This window comes from Poecilia reticulata, chromosome 4 (genome assembly GCF_904066995.2).
Source record: "Poecilia reticulata chromosome 4, P_reticulata-male-v2, whole genome shotgun sequence".
Lineage (NCBI taxonomy): Eukaryota > Metazoa > Chordata > Actinopteri > Cyprinodontiformes > Poeciliidae > Poecilia > Poecilia reticulata.
The window spans coordinates 8,712,757-8,732,527 of record NC_088833.1 but is presented as its reverse complement, the minus strand read 5'-3'; the positions used below and the strand labels follow the sequence as shown (position 1 = coordinate 8,732,527).

General features: G+C 36.6%; 1 protein-coding gene across 1 annotated transcript in view; it reads left to right on the top strand.

Moving 5' to 3' along the window:
- Window positions 1–19,771, top strand: part of rabgap1l (RAB GTPase activating protein 1-like) — a 112,728-nt gene that overhangs the window by 12,155 nt on the left and 80,802 nt on the right. The window contains exons 4-12 of the mRNA XM_008406579.3: window positions 188–392; window positions 2,088–2,262; window positions 3,053–3,210; window positions 3,777–3,887; window positions 7,100–7,166; window positions 7,449–7,551; window positions 8,314–8,480; window positions 13,045–13,174; window positions 19,250–19,343. Coding sequence (XP_008404801.1) covers window positions 188–392; window positions 2,088–2,262; window positions 3,053–3,210; window positions 3,777–3,887; window positions 7,100–7,166; window positions 7,449–7,551; window positions 8,314–8,480; window positions 13,045–13,174; window positions 19,250–19,343 — 1,210 coding nt within the window. The remainder of the gene's footprint in view (window positions 1–187; window positions 393–2,087; window positions 2,263–3,052; window positions 3,211–3,776; window positions 3,888–7,099; window positions 7,167–7,448; window positions 7,552–8,313; window positions 8,481–13,044; window positions 13,175–19,249; window positions 19,344–19,771) is intronic.

The window sequence follows — 19,771 nt, the reverse complement described above, 5'->3', positions numbered from 1 at the left end:
TATCATTCTAACACATCTTTCCGCCATCCTCTTCTCGGTGCTGCGAATTCAGCTTTGCTCTTTCTGTCGCTGTCTGTTTAGGTAAAAGAGTGTTTCCTGCTCACATGACATGGAAAGAAAAATTCACCTCAAGTTCTCAACAAGTGGCCAAAACTGTTAAGAGAAAAACCTGTCTGTCTGTACACAGAAGCATGTCCGGCACCATCCAGTCCCAGTGTCATAGAGGAGGACAGCGTCCAGTTCAACAAGCTGTCGTACCTGGGCTGCACGTGGGTCAAAGCCCCTCGCAACGAGGCAGAGGCGCAGAGAGCCATGGCGACCCTGCGAGCGGAGAGCGCCATCCCGATTCCCATCACACTGCATGTTCCCTGTGGTCCAGATGGTTCTGTCAGGTCAGATTAAGGAGTCTAATTGTAAGAAACACTGAGAGACTTGAAAGTTGCATAGACAAAATATTAGCATGCAGTGGTTTGCAAATATATTCACATCCCTTGAACTTTTTTTTCCTCACTATTTTACTCCTTTAGTGTGTTTCGCTGGGACTTACTGTGACTAACAAGGGATGAAAGTGAGAAATTGGTTTAAACATTTTTTTACTCATAAGTCTTAAAAGTGTGATGTTAATGTGTGTCTACTTCCATTTTCTTCTCCAATATGCCTTAGTAAAATACAGTCCACCAAACATCACCTATTTAGAGTTTGGTAGTTACATTCACTAACTAAATAACTTGATTCGTTTGGCACAACTTTAAACCTACCAAGACATGTCTGGTCAACTAAATTGCCAGACCACGTGTGGAGGCCTTCAGTCAGAGAAGTTGTAAGTTGTCTGTGTGAACTCTGGAGGAACTGCAGAGATTCTCAACTTGGGACAAATGTTGATTGTGCCGTCCACACTTAAAAGTTTTCAAGATTTTGACTTGTTAAAGGAAGCCAAATGAAATGCCTTCTGTGGTCGCATAAAGGCGACACTGTATCGTTGATAGAGGATTCCCCGGTCAGATGAAACTAGAGTTTAACTTTTTGGGCCAAAAATAAAATGCTACGTGTGGTGGAAAATACCCCTGAATACACCACAGCTATTAGTAAAAGTGCGGATGGAAATATCAGGCTGTCGGGAGGTTTTCCCTCTGCAGAGACAGGAAAGCTGGTCAGAGTGGATGTGAAGATGGATGACGCTAAATATAGGAGGAAAACCTGTGAGAGGGTCTAAAAGGCTGAAGTCATCGACCCTAAACAGGCAGCCAGAGTTACAATATTATGGTTTAGATTCATTTGTATGATTTTTGGGAAAAGTAAAGTACAAACCCAAACTATTTGTGTTTTATGCCAAAACCTAAATTGATCTTCACAGATGCTCCAATCTGACTGGGCTTCAGCTGTTTTGAAAAGAACTGGAAAAAGAATCAAAAAATTAAATTAACAGAAGTTGTTGTAATGTGGGAAAACGATGAAAAAGTTCAAAAGGGTATGAATACTTTTTGCAAGCACTTTTTGCAACCTTTTTGGAAAAACTACTTTTTGCAAAGCATGGTGTATGAATTTGTGTTTGGCTTTGATTCAAAGTTCGAACACAAAATATTTCACCTCAAATATTGTCTCAACTCAGACTGAAGGCTTAATGTGTAACTGTCCTATGGATACATATACACTTGGATGAAATGGCATTTTTAAAATACAAATCACAAGATAAGGACTTTTTAGCCCAATTATCAAATCTAACCTTTCTTCTTTACGTAAATCAGCTAACACAAAGTTTCAGACCTCCAAGGTCTTTTGAAAATGACCTTGGAGGTCATTTTCCAAGAATGAAAAAATGTGCCAAAGATCATGAAGCAAAATCAGTTGACAGAAACTTTTAGCCATGTTCATTCATTTAATGAAAAGGGAACACTGAATTTAAAACACACACTAGAGGAAATGAGACAGTTGACTAAAATAAGAATAAAACAGCCATTTATGCACTGATTATTTATAGCTGAAGGCCTTACGAAATAATTCAACTGTAAATCAAAAATGGAAACAATCAGCTTCATGTACAATAGCAGAAATATTGTGTGTAATTTTTGTCTTTTCCATCTTCTCAGAATTGTAGACCAGGCCTCGGGAACAGAGATCGCCTCCTTCCCCATCTACAAGGTGCTGTTCTGCGCCCGTGGGCGGGAGGGCTCTGTGGAAAGCGACTGTTTCTCCTTCACTGAGAGTTACCGAAGTTCAGAGGATTTCCAGATTCATGTCTTCTCTTGCCACATCAAAGAGGCCGTGAGTTTAATTTGTTTAGCCCATAAACACTAAACAGAATCTCAGCAAGTTTCTCAGGCTCAATTAGTTCAATTCTTTAACATTTTAGATCCAAAATACTTTTTAAAAATTATTATTTTCTCTTCCAGCATCAGAAGCTGTTAATCCTGTCAATGACTTGGTCTTTGTTGCCATTACAGAAATGCAGTGGAATCACAACAGAAATACAGATCTGTACAAAATAGTTGGTTATGCAGCTTGTAGATTTGCATTTAGTTAAATAAAGGCGTCTGTACTTGTTAGTCCAGTTCCTGTCCGTATGAAGCGTGCTTCAGACTACGCGTTTCTAAATATACAACAGGATCTTACTACTCCATTTTAAATTTGTGAAACCAATAAAAATTTGTAACTTTTTTTGTAGTTACAAAATATGTATGGCACTTCTGATTATCTTGGGAAATCCTGCAAGTTGAAAACATTTGGTGTAGGGAAAGTGTTACTTGACTCTGTTTTCTTTTCAAAAAGGAAGAAGGGTGAAGACCAGCAGTTATTTTAAATAACGTGGCTCATTCGTAGATGACTAGTAAAAACTTCCAAAGTGCTTCAAAAATATTTAGTTGTACCAGCTGTTGTTGGCCAGTTGGGGGCACTATTGTCTTTTTTTTTTTTTTTTTCCCCTCAATTTGTTTCTTAGTTTTCCAGTTTTATTTTTCCTTCTGTTTACTTGTAAGGTATTTATTTTGCAACATCTTTTTCAATTTTCTATTTTCTCCCTTTCTTGTTTTTCTGTCCTCTTGTTCTTTCCATTCAGGTCAGCCGCATTCTGTACAGTTTCTCCACAGCCTTTCGGCGCTCTTCACAACGAGCAGACATCAGGGACACGGCGCTTTCTGGCCCGCCTGACGGAGATCTCTACACCTTCACTATCTCTCTGGAGATCAGAGAAGATGATGGCAAAGGCAACTACAAGTACTTGGTCCAAACACCCAGACACACACAAATGCACAAACACAGTTTCCTGTTTTGTCTTTTTAGTAGCAGAACTCTGGACAGAAAATATCAACTTTGCAGTTAAAAATTTTTACTCTGCTGGCCTAATGATTGAAAAAATGGTTGGCCAATTTTTTTATGTCAGTTGTCAAAGGTAGATAACTTTTGACATCTTAAGTAAAATGTAAAGAAAATATAACATTTACAAAGCAGCAGAGAATGAACAGAGTTAAAAAAACAAAGCTATATTGAAGTACCCTTGGTAACTTTCACAATTAATATCAGGTATTTGTGTCTCCAACAGTATAAAGAAACACACAACTGATTTGTCATTGTCTGACTTTAGACGGTTGGATTACCAAAAATGTAAATATGTAAAAAAATATATATTTAATTGTTTTGGCAAATAGAAAAAAATGTAGTAATTCAAACTAATTCAGGAAACAGTTTTTTCTGATTTGATGGCAGACACTTTGAGGAGAAAAATATCATATATTGTATGTAAATATCGGGTCTTCATAACTCATATTTTTTCTTGTTCCCAGCCCAGTGCCAAAGGACAGGGATAAGTTTTACTTCAAGCTGCGACAGGGTGTCCAGAAGAAGGTGCTGGTTTCTGTTCAACAAATGTGCAACAAGGAACTGGGCATCGAAAGGTTGGTATTAAAATGGTTTTCAGTATAAAACAAACTCTGAACCCATAATACAGGCATAAATGGAGACAGGAGATATAATAAAGAGACTTTACATAAAATAACAAACTTACAATACAGCAATAATTAAGACAAGGAGGAGGCACGATCGTAACTTTCTTACCAAATGAGAAAGTAAAATACTGAGGATCGCCAATACACAACAAATGTTTTACAAAAAAAGAAAGTAATTTCAATTCAGTCACATACATTCCAATTGTTCTGAGTTACACACAAAACTCAATTTACTATTCAAATTAGTTTAAAAAGTTTTCTAAGGACTTAATTGGGACCAGCACCCGAGCCTACCACTCAGCAGGTTCTTCCTCAGTCCTATATGCAACATTAAAGAGGCAAATCAGCTGGCCAACAATACTCAAACCCTCCAGCATCTCAGGAACAATTTCTTCCACCTCCGTCGCCCTGAAACTGGGTGCTTTTTAGATAGCTCATCAACTGCTGGCATGGTGATACACCATAGTGTCATAATCTAGCTTTTGGGATAAACAATTCAATGAATAAATAATCCTATTTTCATAAACCAGTCTGAAAAATCTTGAGGCTAGCTTGACCACGAGTCTGCACCTTTAGGCTCTGACTCTGTTTTTAAAAACTGGATATTTAAATTGTTGTACTGAAAGTACAGACATAGTTCCACTTTCCTGCATGCCATTATGGAACCTTTCCTGTCTTATACTTTAACTCATTTATTCCTTCTGTACAACGGAGCATTAACCCAGTTAATGGTGCACAAAACGTTTATGGACTTATCTTTTATGTGTTGGTATTTTGGGGATGATTGGTTTAATCAGTATAAAGGATTTCAACATGTCTCTGTTTGACATCTAAAATAAACAAGAAGGATGGAATATTCTGGCTGTTTAATGCTTGCTTCTCATGAACTCGGTGAACAGTAGTGCAGACTATTTTTTAAAGTCACATTCAGATTTCTGCGGCCCACTGTTTAAATGTTTATATGCTTGAGTACCACTGGAAAAACTAGGTCATTTCCCCGTTTTCATCTTCACACCTATGTGGCCATCAAACAGAGACAAAAAGCTGCCCTCCTTTTTTTTTTTTTTTTTCTTTTTCAGACATTGAAACCTCTGTTGTTCTTCAAAGAGATTATTCTCATGTCTGTTGACATTGATTTTTGACCCTTACTTAATATACATATATATTATTATCTGTTCCTTAGGAATACAGTTCAGTTTTTCATTATATTTTGTGGCAGTCGAATGGTGTTAGACTTGTTCTCGGATTTCATCAGCGAGTCTGACCACCTCTGTGACAGCAGTTTAGTTTCCCTGTCTGGAAACAACAAAATGGATATTAACACAGTTCCACGGAGTAAAGACTTCAACAGTGACTTCAGAGAAACAATTACTGTTGTTATTGGAGACCATTTAGGACGGTTGCCGCCTGTCTTCCCAGGAATAGACACTCTGGGGAAATTCACCCCACAGTCAGACCATGCAAAAGCCTCTGCAAGGTTGTTGGCATGTTAAACTCAGCGTATCCACAAAATCACGTCACACCAATGGCTGTTTTCATTGGGTCGACCAGGACACCAAAATATTCCACAACCAAACATGAAACCATTTGTCTGAAACTGGGTCATGCAAGCAGGGAAGCGATGTTGGGTTAAAATTCCTCTAAGACAGATAAAGATGCTTCAGCTAACTGCAGAGACATGAGGTGTGTACCTACATTTTCACACATGCCTTTTTAATTCTGGCCTTGCCTGTTTTTATTTTATTTAGATTGATGTGATTGGATGATTCGCGTCTCTTGTTCTAAGCTTGAGGCCACATTAGAACTTTGCAAATTGCAGATTATTCATGTCCAGATATGTAAAACTCTGCAATTATAATTGCAACAGGTTGTACTTTGTGCTTTGACTGTACAAATGTTGCTTCAGTGATTAGCTAGACTGTAAAAATGCATCCTTATGCAGTTTGGGTCAGAAACTGGAAAAACCTTTGCAACATAAAGATGAGAGGACTTTACCTTATTGAGAGATAATTTGAAGGAACTTGGGCCAAAACTTCTCTCCCTACTCTCATCATAATATAAGTGGAGAAAGGACCTAATGAAATCTCTCTTTTAAGTGAGATTTTGTAGCTTATTAAAGATGTATGAGACATAGAAGAGGCTACACATAGTAGTAAGAACTTGATTTGTATTTGCTTGGACTTTTAATTATTACTGCCCATGTTATTTAAACACCCATGTGTTACAAGTTTACTATTCCATCAAGTCCTGCAATTCTTTTAAGGAAATTGTTTAGTTGGGGCCTGCCCATGCAATGCATGGCAGGAACCTATGTTCTACACCTAACAAAGTGTTTCTTTATTATTATTTATTCTTCTTACGTCACCCTTATTGCAGCCCTAGCCGCTGATTGCACCCCGACAAATGGTATCAAATCATGCAGCTTACTCCCGTTAAGTGCGCTATTATTTGACAATTGCTATTATATAAATCCCATTGGTTGTTATTAAAATGTTTCATTTTGTTCTTTACATTTATATTGAAACATCTGCTATCTTTGAGATTAAACATTCAAGAAATTAGCTTTGTTTTCTGTCCATATCACCAAACACTAAGCTTCTGTAGGAGCAAGATTAAAGACTATAACAACAGAGACCTCTTAGACTATTTTCTATCTGTTGTGGTTAAGACATATTAAAACTAATTTCCTAGTTTAAAGTATCCAATGGTGGGTGTGCTGTGGTGGCGCAGGGGTTAAGCACAACCCACGTATGGAGGCCTTAGTCCTCGACGCGGCTGTCGCAGGCTCGATTCCCGGCCTGGCAACGTTTGCTACATGTCTTTCCCCATCTCTCATTACCAACTTTCCTGTCAATTAACTATAAAATAAAGGTCAGTAGAGCCAACCTTTAAAAAAAATTATATAATAATAATAATAAAAAAAAAAGTATCCAATGGTAATTGGATCCAATCAGAATGTAAAGTACAAGCTAAGACGTTTGAAACATCTCCGGAATAGATATGATGCTGTATCTTGATTGTGGATTCACATCTTGAGTGTTTTTTTCCCTCCATTTTCTTTTCTCTCTCAGCTAACTTGACTGATGAAGGCAGGCTGTAGCTCTGCCTTGGAATTAGTGGGTATTGATTTGTGGGTTGTGCCTCCTTTGTCTTCTGTTAAGGTGTTTTGGGATGCTGCTGAGTCCCGGGCAGAAAGTCTGCAACAGTGACATGCATCTTCTTGACATGGTATGTGGGACTTCATTTGACTCATTTTATTACTGGCCTTAAAGGGTTTAATTATAACAGAAATCAATGCATGTGGCTGTTAATGTGAAACGCCTCGCGAAAATGTATTGATTTATCAAATAAACCATCGATTATGCTGATTTTGAGACTTGATTAGTTAATAGAAACATGAAAGCTGACCAGCCTTTAATGGTACAAATCTGGTCTTATTGCAAGATTATAGATAAAAACGTAAATATTGCTGGGGATAAAATTAATTTTATAACTCTACTCCCTTTATAGGAATCAATGGGAAAAAGCTCAGATGGAAAAGCCTATATCATCACAGGAACGTGGAATCCCAACATGGCCGCCTTCCAGCCACTGAATGAAGACACACCTAAAGGTTTGTCTTCAAAAAAGGTTTTCTGGTTGGTTAACAGCACATCTATCCTTTTATCAGCAGGTTATTGGAGCCATGCTCTTATCCAGTAGGGGGTGTGGCGTCCATACAGGATGCAGCTTCTTAACTCAGTATTTGTATTTTAGTTGGAGCCAGTTTGGGTAACCTTTATCAATTAAAAGCAAAGTTTAGGAAACATTCAACTAGGATTCATACTAAAACCCTTACACCTCTATTTATTTGCTTGTATATTATTATTAGTATTAGTATGTACTATTATTACTTTAGTTTTTATTTTCTCTGTCTATTGTTGTTTTCACTGTAACTGTAATGGACGTAGTTAATGAATATTAGTTTTTCTTAATGAGGTTAATGTTTATCTGAGGGAAATGTATTTCTGTTTGCTTTTTCCTTCATCAGTGCTCTCCAGATGACGTGTACACCTACTGTAGGTCAAATGTCTAAAATGAAGGATTGTCTTAATAAAATGTTAATAAGATGTAAAATATGAACTGGGACAAAGATAAATCTGAGTATATGTTTGTGTAAGACAGTTATTGGAAAAAACACTTGACACTAAAAACCTCATTTAGGAGTTTAAATGTGAAACATTTTCTATCTAAGAGGTGCAGATGCTTTAACAGTTTTAGTGTATACCTAAAGTTTTAATTTCAGCTTTATACAAATAAACAGATTTTAGTGACTGAATTTCCTAAGAAAACAAACACAGATGTTAACTTTATTTTTGTTTGTTTCCATCTCCAGATAAGCAGGTCTACATGACGGTGGCGGTGGACCTGGTGGTGACCGAAGTGGTGGAACCCGTTCGCTTCCTGTTGGAAACTCTCGTCAGGGTTTATCCGTCAAACGAGCGCTTCTGGTACTTCAGCCGAAAGACCTTCAGCGAAACGTTCTACCTCAAGCTGCGGCAGGTTGGTTTGCTGCAACTATTAATATCTGCTCCCCTTACATGGTGAGCCTTTATATATTCCTATATTATGATTAAATATGTTGGCTGATGAACCTACGCGACATGTGGGTGTGTATGATTCACTGGCTGTGAAATGCTTTGTGCCCCGGCATCAGTCAGTGGAAAAAAGAAGCTCGATAACGAAGTGTTGAGGCATAAAGACACTTTGTTCTTGACTTGGTTGCTTTTTTTTTTTACTTTCTTGTTTTATACATTTTGACAAAAACAAAATATACTTATAGGTTCGCTTTTCATTAATGTCTTTTATTATTTTTTAGTACTGGCACATTGTCGAAGCTGGGTTAATATCTGCAGGAGAATAAATCGCTAAAATAATCCGGATTTTCTTGTGATGCTTGGGTTTTGAAATCTTGCTATAAAATTTGAGAATCAGTGTTTGGTCCTATTTTCCCAAACACTGATTTTGTTGCATTAACTAAAACTATGTTCCTGGTCATTTTTGTCAGCAATGAATTATTAATCTTTTGTAAAATATAAAGCAGCAATGTTTGTGTTGCAGCAGAGCCAATGCATTTAGGCATTATTAAATATTTAAAAAGCCAACCTGAGCAGCTCAGTTCACCTTATTGAGTGTCAGTTGAGGCTTCTGGCGACGAATCTGTCAGCTGTCGGCTATTAGTGATTTATTGTTTTGCAGTTTTACTCAGGTCATGTTAAGTCGATTGACTTATTTCAGAATTGGTGTCAGGGGGATAAAAAGGCCCAGATTGTGTTAATTCTGAACTCGATTTGTTCTCCCGAGGCAGGCAGAGTTTCATTTTGGAGGGTAAGTGTTGTGATGTAGAGGTTCACAAAGCAGACTGGAAATATGTGAAGTGCTTCCATTGCATCTTAAATACTTAATAAATTATTAATCTTAATGTATATTGAACATTTTTTTTATCTCCAGGTATTTACAAAAGTAAAGTGGTAAAGCTGGAAAAGAGAAACGGAATAAAAAAACAAAATAGAGATTCACCAGTCAGACTTTTTGTCATGTTATCCGATCTTTGAATTTTATAAGGTTTGACCTACCAGTAAGGATTTCACCAGATTACAATTTCCCTATTGACAATTAAAATATAAGAAGTTATGAGAACAGCATTCAATATCTATATATAATGTGACATCCCACCAATCACTGTAAAACAGGTTTTTACTAATATTTTAAAACAGGAGAGTAGAAAAGTGCAGCTAGTTGCACATTTTCACAAAAAGATTGATTCATATTCTGTTCCTGCTGCTGAGGATGGAAAAATAAAATCAAATACCAGGAAAATTTATGCAATCAGTCCAAAATTTTTAACAAGGCGAGTGTACAAGTCCAGTTTTTGACTGGCAAAGCAAATATTTGTGGAGCACATTATAGCAACAAGGCAAAAACTACTTTACACAATGAAGACCCAAAATAACAACAACAAAAAAGAAGCGGCAGGTAACCAATCAGATTGTTTCCAATTGTTAGCCGATTTTTTTCACATTCGTAAAGTAAAATCACTTAAAATATAAAACAATAAAAAATGGCTGTGGAGCATCTTTCACCTTCAGGATTCCTGGAGAATGACCAATACTCTCAAGTATGTAATGTACTTTTAAAACAATGTAACCCTTCAAAACAAAAAACGGATAAACACACTGTATTTTTTTAAAATATTTTGTTTATATTTGCAGACACAAAAGATCCACACTTGACCTTTTGACTTGCCGTCTAAAGTGTTCAGACATGAGTGTGATTACTTCCTGTGTTCATGTCCCCACCGACATGAACACATGCTGCCAGACCAGTTTTCTGCTGGTGCTTAAACAAACCGTTAAGCCATAAGCTTCCTCTTCTCTGTTTTAAAAAGCAAATCTTTTAGTTGGCCACAGGGACCTGGTGAATCAGTGAGGTGTGGGGAAGCTTTGGATTGTGAAAGCTAATAAGAGGCTCTGTCTCATTATTTGCTTTTGGGTAATTAACAGCAGCGCTTTGACTCGTTCGCCTGATTGCTTCTCTTGTTATCTCTTCGGTAAATGGAAGGGTGCTGGGCTAGTTCTGTGGTTCCAAGCTAATTAAAAGATAATATTGTGTAGAAGTTTCCACTGAAGATGACAATCAGAGGTGGTGAAAACACAATAAATATGCAATCCTCTTGCCTTATTTTTGGAAGGAAAACATTAATATGAAGTACCATTAACCCGTCTGTTAACCTATAGGAGTTGTTTGCTCAACCACTTGCTGTTCTTTTAAACAAGCCTGCCAGTGCTGAATGTTCTTCCTTGGTTTTAAAGCTGTAATAAACTGAAACACCTGAAATATCTCCAGTAATAATATGGATTCTGAAATCAAAGGACAAAAACTAAATTCCTCTAAAAGGAGCTTGATTGCTTACAGAGTAAATGTAACAACTGATCCCCAGAAAAGCAGAAAGGTCTAATTAACTTCAAGACATTTTATTAATAGTGGGTGTCGGAGTCTTTTAATTTATTGCATATTTTATGCTTTGATTGTTTTAATTGATATATTTGTTGCATATGAGATTTTTGGATGATTCAGTCTGCAGAAATAGTTTCATTACTAAGACACAAAAGGGACAAATGTATACTCTGTATATATAATTCTTTATTTATGCTGGCTAAGTCTCTTGAGACTCATTATCTCATTTACAAGAGAGACCTGTTGTACATCACAATAAAATAATGTAGCATATGCTTGCTAACCCTCCCAATCTTCCTGATAAAATTATTGTGATCACTTCTTCTGACTTATTTCTGATAGACAGGCCTGTTTTAGATATAAAACATATGCTTTTAAATATGTTGGTTTAATTGTTGAATTAAATATTTATTAGTTATAGAAAACAGTTGCATAGTAACTTTAGTTTTTAATAAATAAATGTTTATTTTCAGTAAAATTTAGCAAAACTGTAATATTAACTGAATTTGTGGACAATCATAAAACTTAGAAATGTATCAATCTGCACAGAAAAGCACAGAATGTATCTTTTGTAGATGTAATATTGTGTTAGTAACTAATCAGTAGAAGATTTTTTGTGCACATACATTGATATTACGTGGCACAAGCCGAAAATGTTTCACTTCTCTTGACGCATTGATTATTTTTGCATAATTCAAAATCCATGTCACATATGTCCCAGGAGCCCTTTTATTTATTTTTTTTGCCAAATTTATTTCTCTTGTTTTTAAATCGGTGTGAATAATTTATGTATTTCACTAATCTCTTGAAGAGGCCGCAGCAAACCAAAGCAAATTATTTCCTCAAGTCTCTGTAGATTATTTTTCCAGAAATAGTCCAGGCTGGATATCCTCGGCTATTTCGAGTTGTCGGCTCTGACTTGAGTTAGTCATTAGATGCCATGCGAGTGGGCGGATCAATGCAGCCCATTGATCCATTTTTTTTTCTCTAGGTGGAAGAGATGGGCACTAGCACCAAAGTAATTGAATAGACTAGAAATAAACATCAGCTGCCTGTGACACAGAAGGTCAGATCTGATGGTATCTTTGTTCACTTACACTTTCTTTATTGCCTTTAGGTACATTTAAGGCCCATGTTAGGACCTGCTATGCTAGTTTTAGTTTTAGAGAAGAATGTTGCATTGAGTCGGATTCTTCATAAGCTGAAGTTGTTAACTTAGCAATAAAACAATGTTATAGTTTTAAGTGGGAATTTTCTTTTCTTCAAGTTATTCGTGCCTTCTTAATATGTATTTTAAGAAAAAACATAAAAATCACAGACTAATTGATAACGTCCAGTCACTTTATTTCCAGTTTACCCTAACCCTAACCCTAGTTTTCATGTCAAGCTGTGATGATTGAATCAAGTTCTTTATATCCACTACCTGCTCATGTTGCACCAAAATAATCTTGATCTTGCTGCTTTACAGTCAGTTTTGACATGTATTTGTTATTGTTTTTTTTTAAACAAAACCACAAAAGAAAACAAAATAAATGTGTAGTGGCCACATATAACCTTCCTGCTCATGTCTATGTGAAAAAGTAATCCTTTTGTTTTATGCAGCTTAATCTCACAAAAATGCTGCAGTTTCCTAACAGTAACATTTTTGTTTTTTTACTTTCCTTATCATCATTACATGGTGTCAAGAAAAACTTGCGTCCTTGTCCACCTTTGCTTGTTGCAGTTCCAGTTGTTTTAAACTTTTAGCTAACAGGAAGTCATCAATGTCATTAGACACTCTGACCACTTAAAATATTGTAATATGAATTTAAAAAGTGCTTCAGTTTAATTCGTTTTATAGGAATCAACTGTTGTTTCTTTTTCTTTACCAAGTGACTAAATGGACACAGAAATTCTACATTCTACTTGTGAAATTATTTTCAATCTTTTTACTCACTGGTGTGGTGGACAGCCTCACTTCTGTCAGTCTGCAAATACAATGGAGCTCAGCGTGTGAAAATGTGCACGAATGAGTGAATGTGGTGTAAAGCGCTTTGGAGTTGCCTGACTTGATAAAGCGCTACACAAGTGCAACATTTAAACATTTGTGATTATGTGTTTGTTTACGCAGCAGGCCCCGGACAGGGTGAGTCAGAGTGACGCTGTGTATGAAGTGGTGAGCCTTCAGAGGGAAGCAGAAAGAAACGTTGAAGAAAGGGAGCAGGTCACCTCCCATAATGAGGAAGAAGATGTCGATGAAGGTATGCTCCTTTTGCTTTGTTTTGCTTTGTTTTTGTTCAGTTTTCTTTTATTTTCTAATGTTCTGGGTGAAGTATTCTACCTTCTTGGATTGAAACAAAATAAACCAGACATAGCTTCACAATAACTTGTCCTTCGTAGTGAGATTGAAAATTGCACAAACATAACAGCATTCGCTCTACAAATTTGTTGTCCTTTCAGTACTGAGGAGAAACATGTTTACTTTCCTAAGCACAATAAAAGGAGAGTGATTCACCAATATGTTGTAGAATCGACGTTTACCTTCTCTTATTATTTTTGCTTTCGCCGTGTATCATAAAGCCTTTTCAAATTGGACTTCATATTGCAAGTGTTCGTTTTCTATAAAGGGTCACAAGCACCTTCAAACTGTCCTTCTGCAGCAACGCTTTGATAGAAACCCTTATGTACACTTCAGTGACAGAGATTCATCAACAGTAAAGCTTAATTCTGTTAGGCAAGCAAACACTGGCTAGGCGGCGTACATATTCACGCATGAGTTCGACATTGTTGATGTCGACCGTGGATTTGTTGATTTGTCCACAGTGTTTAGCTGCGGGTCCAGTCGGGGGGGTATTTGTGTGATTATCCGCACTTGTGAATGTGTCCGTGTGTCAACCAGAACCCGGCCCAATCCTGTTAACGCCTGCAACACTGCAGCGTCGACAACATCAAAGAGCCTTTATGTGCTGCTGTTTGGATGAAGTAAACAGCCTCCTTTAGTCAAGGACACCATTTGTTTGTATTTCTCTTCAGTTTCGAGAACATTATTGAACCAAAAACTAGGATTAGGGCCACTGAAAGAAAAATAAATCTGACTTTTTTCTCAGAATTCTTTAAAAATAAAACACAATTAAAAGATGAGATCAAGTTTCTGTTTTTCTAATTTTCCAATATTTTCCTTACCCCCGACTGATTTAAATTTTGGAGTGATATTTTAATTTTACTAACAAGTTTCCTGTAACTGGAAGTAAAATTAAGAGTTTAGAGTTGCAAATCTGTACGTGACTTCAATATGTGAAGAAAACTAAAGATTATGGTGACAAATCTTCACAAATAATTGCCCAAACGTACAAAAAGTGGATTTGGAATTATAATAACCACACTATTCATTCTTAAAAACGGTGTAAATAATTTAATAAATGCTGATTTTATCAAATATGAATAAAAAAAACAAGAATTTCCTTTTGTCAGCAATTATATCCCATCTTCAACGTGCTATCATTTAATAAATAGCCATTTCATTTCCTGTCAGAAACAGACTTTTTGGTAGAAAGGAGCAGATTTTATATCTAGATCTGCCCCGGTGAGAACAATATACCTTAATCACATGTAAAAACACAATTTAAACAAAACAGACATTAATCTACTTGCTTGTACCATTTGGAGCATGTTATTTTATACTTAACCAAACTATATTGACATATTTGCACTATTTTGGTGTAATTTCTTTTATTTTGTCGTTTAAGTTTCATGTCTACTTTCCCATGCCTTTGATGCTGTTACGCTGTCAATTTCCACACTGTGTTACAAATAAAGAATTATTCTAGAGTTGTCTAGTCTGATCAAGCATATATCAAAAAACCTAAATTGGACCTATATATATGTTTTTTTTTTACAAGCCATCCGACATGAACTTTTCTCCGCCTGAACTGAGTTATCCATCAACTTTTTCTCTTGAGAAAGTTGGTGAATCTATAAACTTGACCTATTTACCAGACTGGATATTTCACCGCCAGTAACAGCCGTCTTTGCCGAAGGAATGAAGCCAAAACAGCAGTAATACTAACAACCCCAGATAGACTCCAGAGGTTCCCAAACATGACCCAGTTTCAGGCACTTCACCACAGGCTAAATGCTGCAGGTGTCTTGAGGTCATCATTCAGACTGCACGCTGTATGATAACACTGATTTTAATGGATCTGTTTATTTTGCAGCTGTGTTTGTGTGCGCATATGTGAGCATATTCTTGTAGAGGACATTTCCATCCAGTTCTCTCAGAGCAGCAGAGATATTTCTGAAATATTCATCAGCCTTTAACTTTTTAATATTGTGTTGTTTTACAACCACAACCTTTCATTTTTTTAAACTGGATTTTATCTGATTAGACCAGCCTAATTTAGGGAATATTTGCAAATTTGAAGGAATATTGCATAAGATTTACAAACAAAAATCTAAAGAGTGTGAATATGAATTCAGTGCAAGTTAGTTAATTGCTTTGCACTTTACTTAAGGATTTCAAAGTGTAAGAGGATAAAACACATCACATATGAAAGGTTAAAAAATATAATTTTCTTTACACAAGTTGGTTGGTGTTTATTTTTTTTATTAAGTTTGTCCTCAAGCCTCAGAAATTGAGGCTTTATTCTCTTGTTTGTACAAACAGTCTTCAGCTATTTTCTCCTTGAAGTGGTAAAAAGTATTTGCACAATAATAGAGAGAAATAGTCTGTTTTGTTCCTATCTGTCGAGTCACTCAGTCACGAGGCGCCCGCCAAGGCTGCGTCTGACTCCTTTCAGCCGGCTCTGGGCGACATCCACAAGCCTTTTTCAGCGACGCCCCTCTCCTCTGCCACTGCTGGAAATTGGAGGCTATCAGGGCTGTGAAGCTGGAGGTCACTTTTATTGTAATAGTAATGAATGCACTGTCAAAGTAGAAGCCACGCCAGTAAAGACATTTAAATGTAATTCTGGTTAGGTTTTTTTTGTTGTTGTTGTTTTTTCAGTTGAATGGGAAATTGGTTTGACACTGCCATTGTTTTTTTGTTTTTTTTCTACTTTCTCGGACAAACATGGTTATGTCTCCAGCCTGACTCCTTTTCTCTTTCATTTTATTCTGCAAGTATTATCTTTACGATACACGAAATAAATGGCTTCTTGCCGTAACAAACCCAGTCCATTTGAATGTGCCCCCCCCCCCATCATGTATAAAGGTAATAGTAATGCTGCCCGGTTCCTTTCATCACCTGGTAAGTTGGCAGCAGCTTTGGACTCGTGCTTTCTTGCCACGTGGCTCCAACAAATCTGAGGACGGAGGCAGGAGCTTTATGTTGGGTTTCTGAAACATTTGAAAGGCTTCATCAAGCATTTATAAAGACCTGAAAAGCTCCTGCTGAGGCTGTGAGGATGTTGGAGCCGCAGCGCATTCAGCGTAACCACTTGCCTTTACTCATTTTGAAATGTCAAGGCCTGAGTAAGAGTCTTAAGTGGGAATGAGCGGTGCCTTTAAACTCTCAGAAAGGTTGCAGTTGGGCTTTATTGTTCAGTTATCTCTGAAGACCTGTGTTCTGCCGCTTTAAATTTCTTTTTACTACATTTTTGTTGCTTTTATGCTTGTGTGACTTCTGTTTCTCTCTGATATTGCGACAGTATTAAAAAAAGAGCTTTAAACATGTCGAAACGGACTACATGGTACTTGTATCCCTCACTTTGCAAGGAAGGCAAACAGGAAATATGCATTTTAATTAGTGGTTGGAATTATAAACGTTAAGGTTTATCAGGATATTTTGTAATATTTTGTGGTGTAATGATAAAAGTGACGATGAAAAAATCGATCACAATCTACTTTTGTAGATTTTAGGCCTCTGACTTCATGTCAATACTGCTTTTAAAAATAAAACTTTTCAAATCAGTTATTAAAGTAGTTGTATTATGTTATTGTATTTAACTAACAACACATAATACCTCTTTTTAATCACATTTAAGAATGTATTAATGGCCTTACCACACAATCAATATAAATAATAAAACAGTCGACACCAACTATCAATAAGTGCTAATACTTATCATTTGTTTTTTATAATAAACAATACAATAACATCTTTTGTGATATTTTGATTTTATAGAAGAGTATGAGTACAATTAAATTAGGGTTCAGTGATATAGTTTAAACTCAATGTCATTTTGATTTACTGCAATACACAACATATATGGCAACATTTAAAATCTGTTCTTTATCACTATGACAATGTTCAGCTATAATTTAGCTGTTTTTCGACAACTGGATCAGTGAATCCAAAATTTTCAGCTGTTTTTTGACGTAATGCAGAAGTTGACGACATCTTTGACAAGTTCATTTCCAAAACAAAGAATAATACTTTGTTCACACTGCAGATCTTGATGCTAAATTCCGATTTCTCCGCCACTCTTTGTGTTTCTGATGGTGTCCTCATCCCGCATGGTAAACAATTCTGTAATTTTCCGCAGCGGTATGACAGGAGTTTAAGTGATGCATTTAGGAGCGTAAAGAGAAACTGAGGTTTCAGCAAATTGGATGCAGATGGGCAATGGTTGCTATAGAAACCTATACTCTTGATAGTCACAATATTTCCATTTGATACATTGCACGCATGGCACAAACCACAATACAGCGAATATATTAGTTATATTGCCCAGCCCTGCACTGTTTATATCCAGGTTCATAAATCAATCGCTCGTCCATTTTCTGATCCGAGTTCAGGTCTGTGATGAAGACTACGGTTGTGGAGTTTAGTACTCAATCTGTGCCGCTGTCTCTCTTGTAAAAGGCCAGCTTTTTACAGGCTAATATTCCTGTCAAACTGTTACTTATCAGCCCTGTGTTTCAGTAGCATAGTAATTAGCACTCTCGCCTCGCGTTGCCTTTCTGAAGAGAGACACCTGTAAACACCGGCACTCAAGGACTGGAGCCGCAGACCTCTGCTTAATAACATACCCAGATATGTAAAGCGATTCTGTATCATCACAGATGAAACTTGGAGAAGAAGAATCTAGTACACATTATTTAATTTCCTTTTGGGATTAATAAAATATTTTTGAATTTGAATATGTGCTACTAGTATGAAATTTATACTCGTGCCGCTCAATGGTCGCAGTAATACCACTGTAATAATATTTAATTTAGAGAAAACTCAGCAAATTTAGGTTTGTTCCAATGAAGATCACCTCACGTGGATACCTGGATACTGCTTAAAGTTTCTCCTACGACAGGACACTTTAACTTGTTTTCTGATTGATTCAGGCATCTTAAAAGTTGTAGATCGTGTGCAGAGCACTGAACTTTCATTCCAAAGATGGTTTTGCATTTATTATATATAGAAGACAAAATTTAATGAACCATACAGAGTCTTTTTGCTGTCATTTTGCAACTTGTAAACTTTTCATCCCAATGAATATGCACTATAAAAAAACTGTGCTCCATCATAAGTGTCAAATTTCCAGCATTGACATAACAATCATTTCATTTTCTTCACATTTAGACCCAGATAAATAATTAGACTTTACTGTTTGTCACTCTGCAATGAGATTAAAGCCATGCACATACACATAAACATGTTTTTATATCCAGAAACTTATGTGACAAGAAACTTTATGACACCTTGTGGAACATAATCACTATTTTTAGTATTTTATCTCTGCCTTATCTGTTTTCAGTTTTTAAATGTGAAATGCCAGCTAATAAAACCATTGACTGCCAAAAGGGTATTTATGTTCCTTTTGTGTCATTCTGCTTATTCGTGCTGGAAATACATTCCATCACTTGCCCCTGTGCAGCATATGTTAAAGCAGCCTTGCAGTCTGCTTCAGAAGACAAGTGGTTGGCCGTGCTGATTGCCTCTTGTCTGCCTCACGAACCAGCAGCCAGGAGAGCAGTGATAATGGAAGGTGTAGGCACTGTGCACGCACTCCTGCCTCCATTAACTGTGTGGGTTCAATACCAGCTGGTTTTAAAATGTGCTGCAAGACTCAAAAAGGGTTTAGATTGATTTATTATTTAGTGCCTAATATATATTTTGCAATTTCAAAGTAATTGTTGTTCCACTTGAGTGATGGCTCCCACAAAGCTTCCACTTTGAACGCAAAATTTTTGCACCTGACCTTCAGGAGGATGAGAAATGGCAAAAGTTTTCAGACCTCTTGAAATGAGTGGTAAAAGATTTGAAACAATCCTAAGCTGCACATTTTCCTCACCTTACTGGACCAGCTAGTATCTAGCTGGACCAGCTAGATAAAACGGCTAGTAACAGTTTTATATGATGAAACTGGATTAATGTGTCTCTATGTACATCTTGTTCTCTGCAGATAGTGACAGCGAAATCTCCAGTGGGACTGGAGATGTCTCCAAGGACTGTCCGGAGAAAATACTGGAGTCATGGGGAGGGATCCTCACCAGATGGTAGGGCATCTAACGAGACAAAATCTGAACACAGTGATGTCAGAAACATGTTTCTTGAATCTTGACGGTTGGAGTGAAGAGTAAGTTTAGAGAGTAATTATGTTATAAAAACTGGGTAACAGTATGATGATAATTCTGTTCTTGTCTAGATCACTTTAGCCTTTACAGACCCATTCAATAAATTAAAATATTTACTCAGTTTGTTTCAGGAACTTCATCACTAAGTGAAACACAGCATATATATTAATTACACAAAGACGGACCTTTGAAAGCCTTTATTTCTGTTAATTATGGTAAGTGACGGGCTGACTGGAAATTCAAAAATTCAATCTTTTTACGATCACTTAATTGGCTATATTTTATTGATCATATACAGAAAGATTGCTGTTTTAGCAGTGCTAACTGCTCTATTTGCTAATATAAGATGC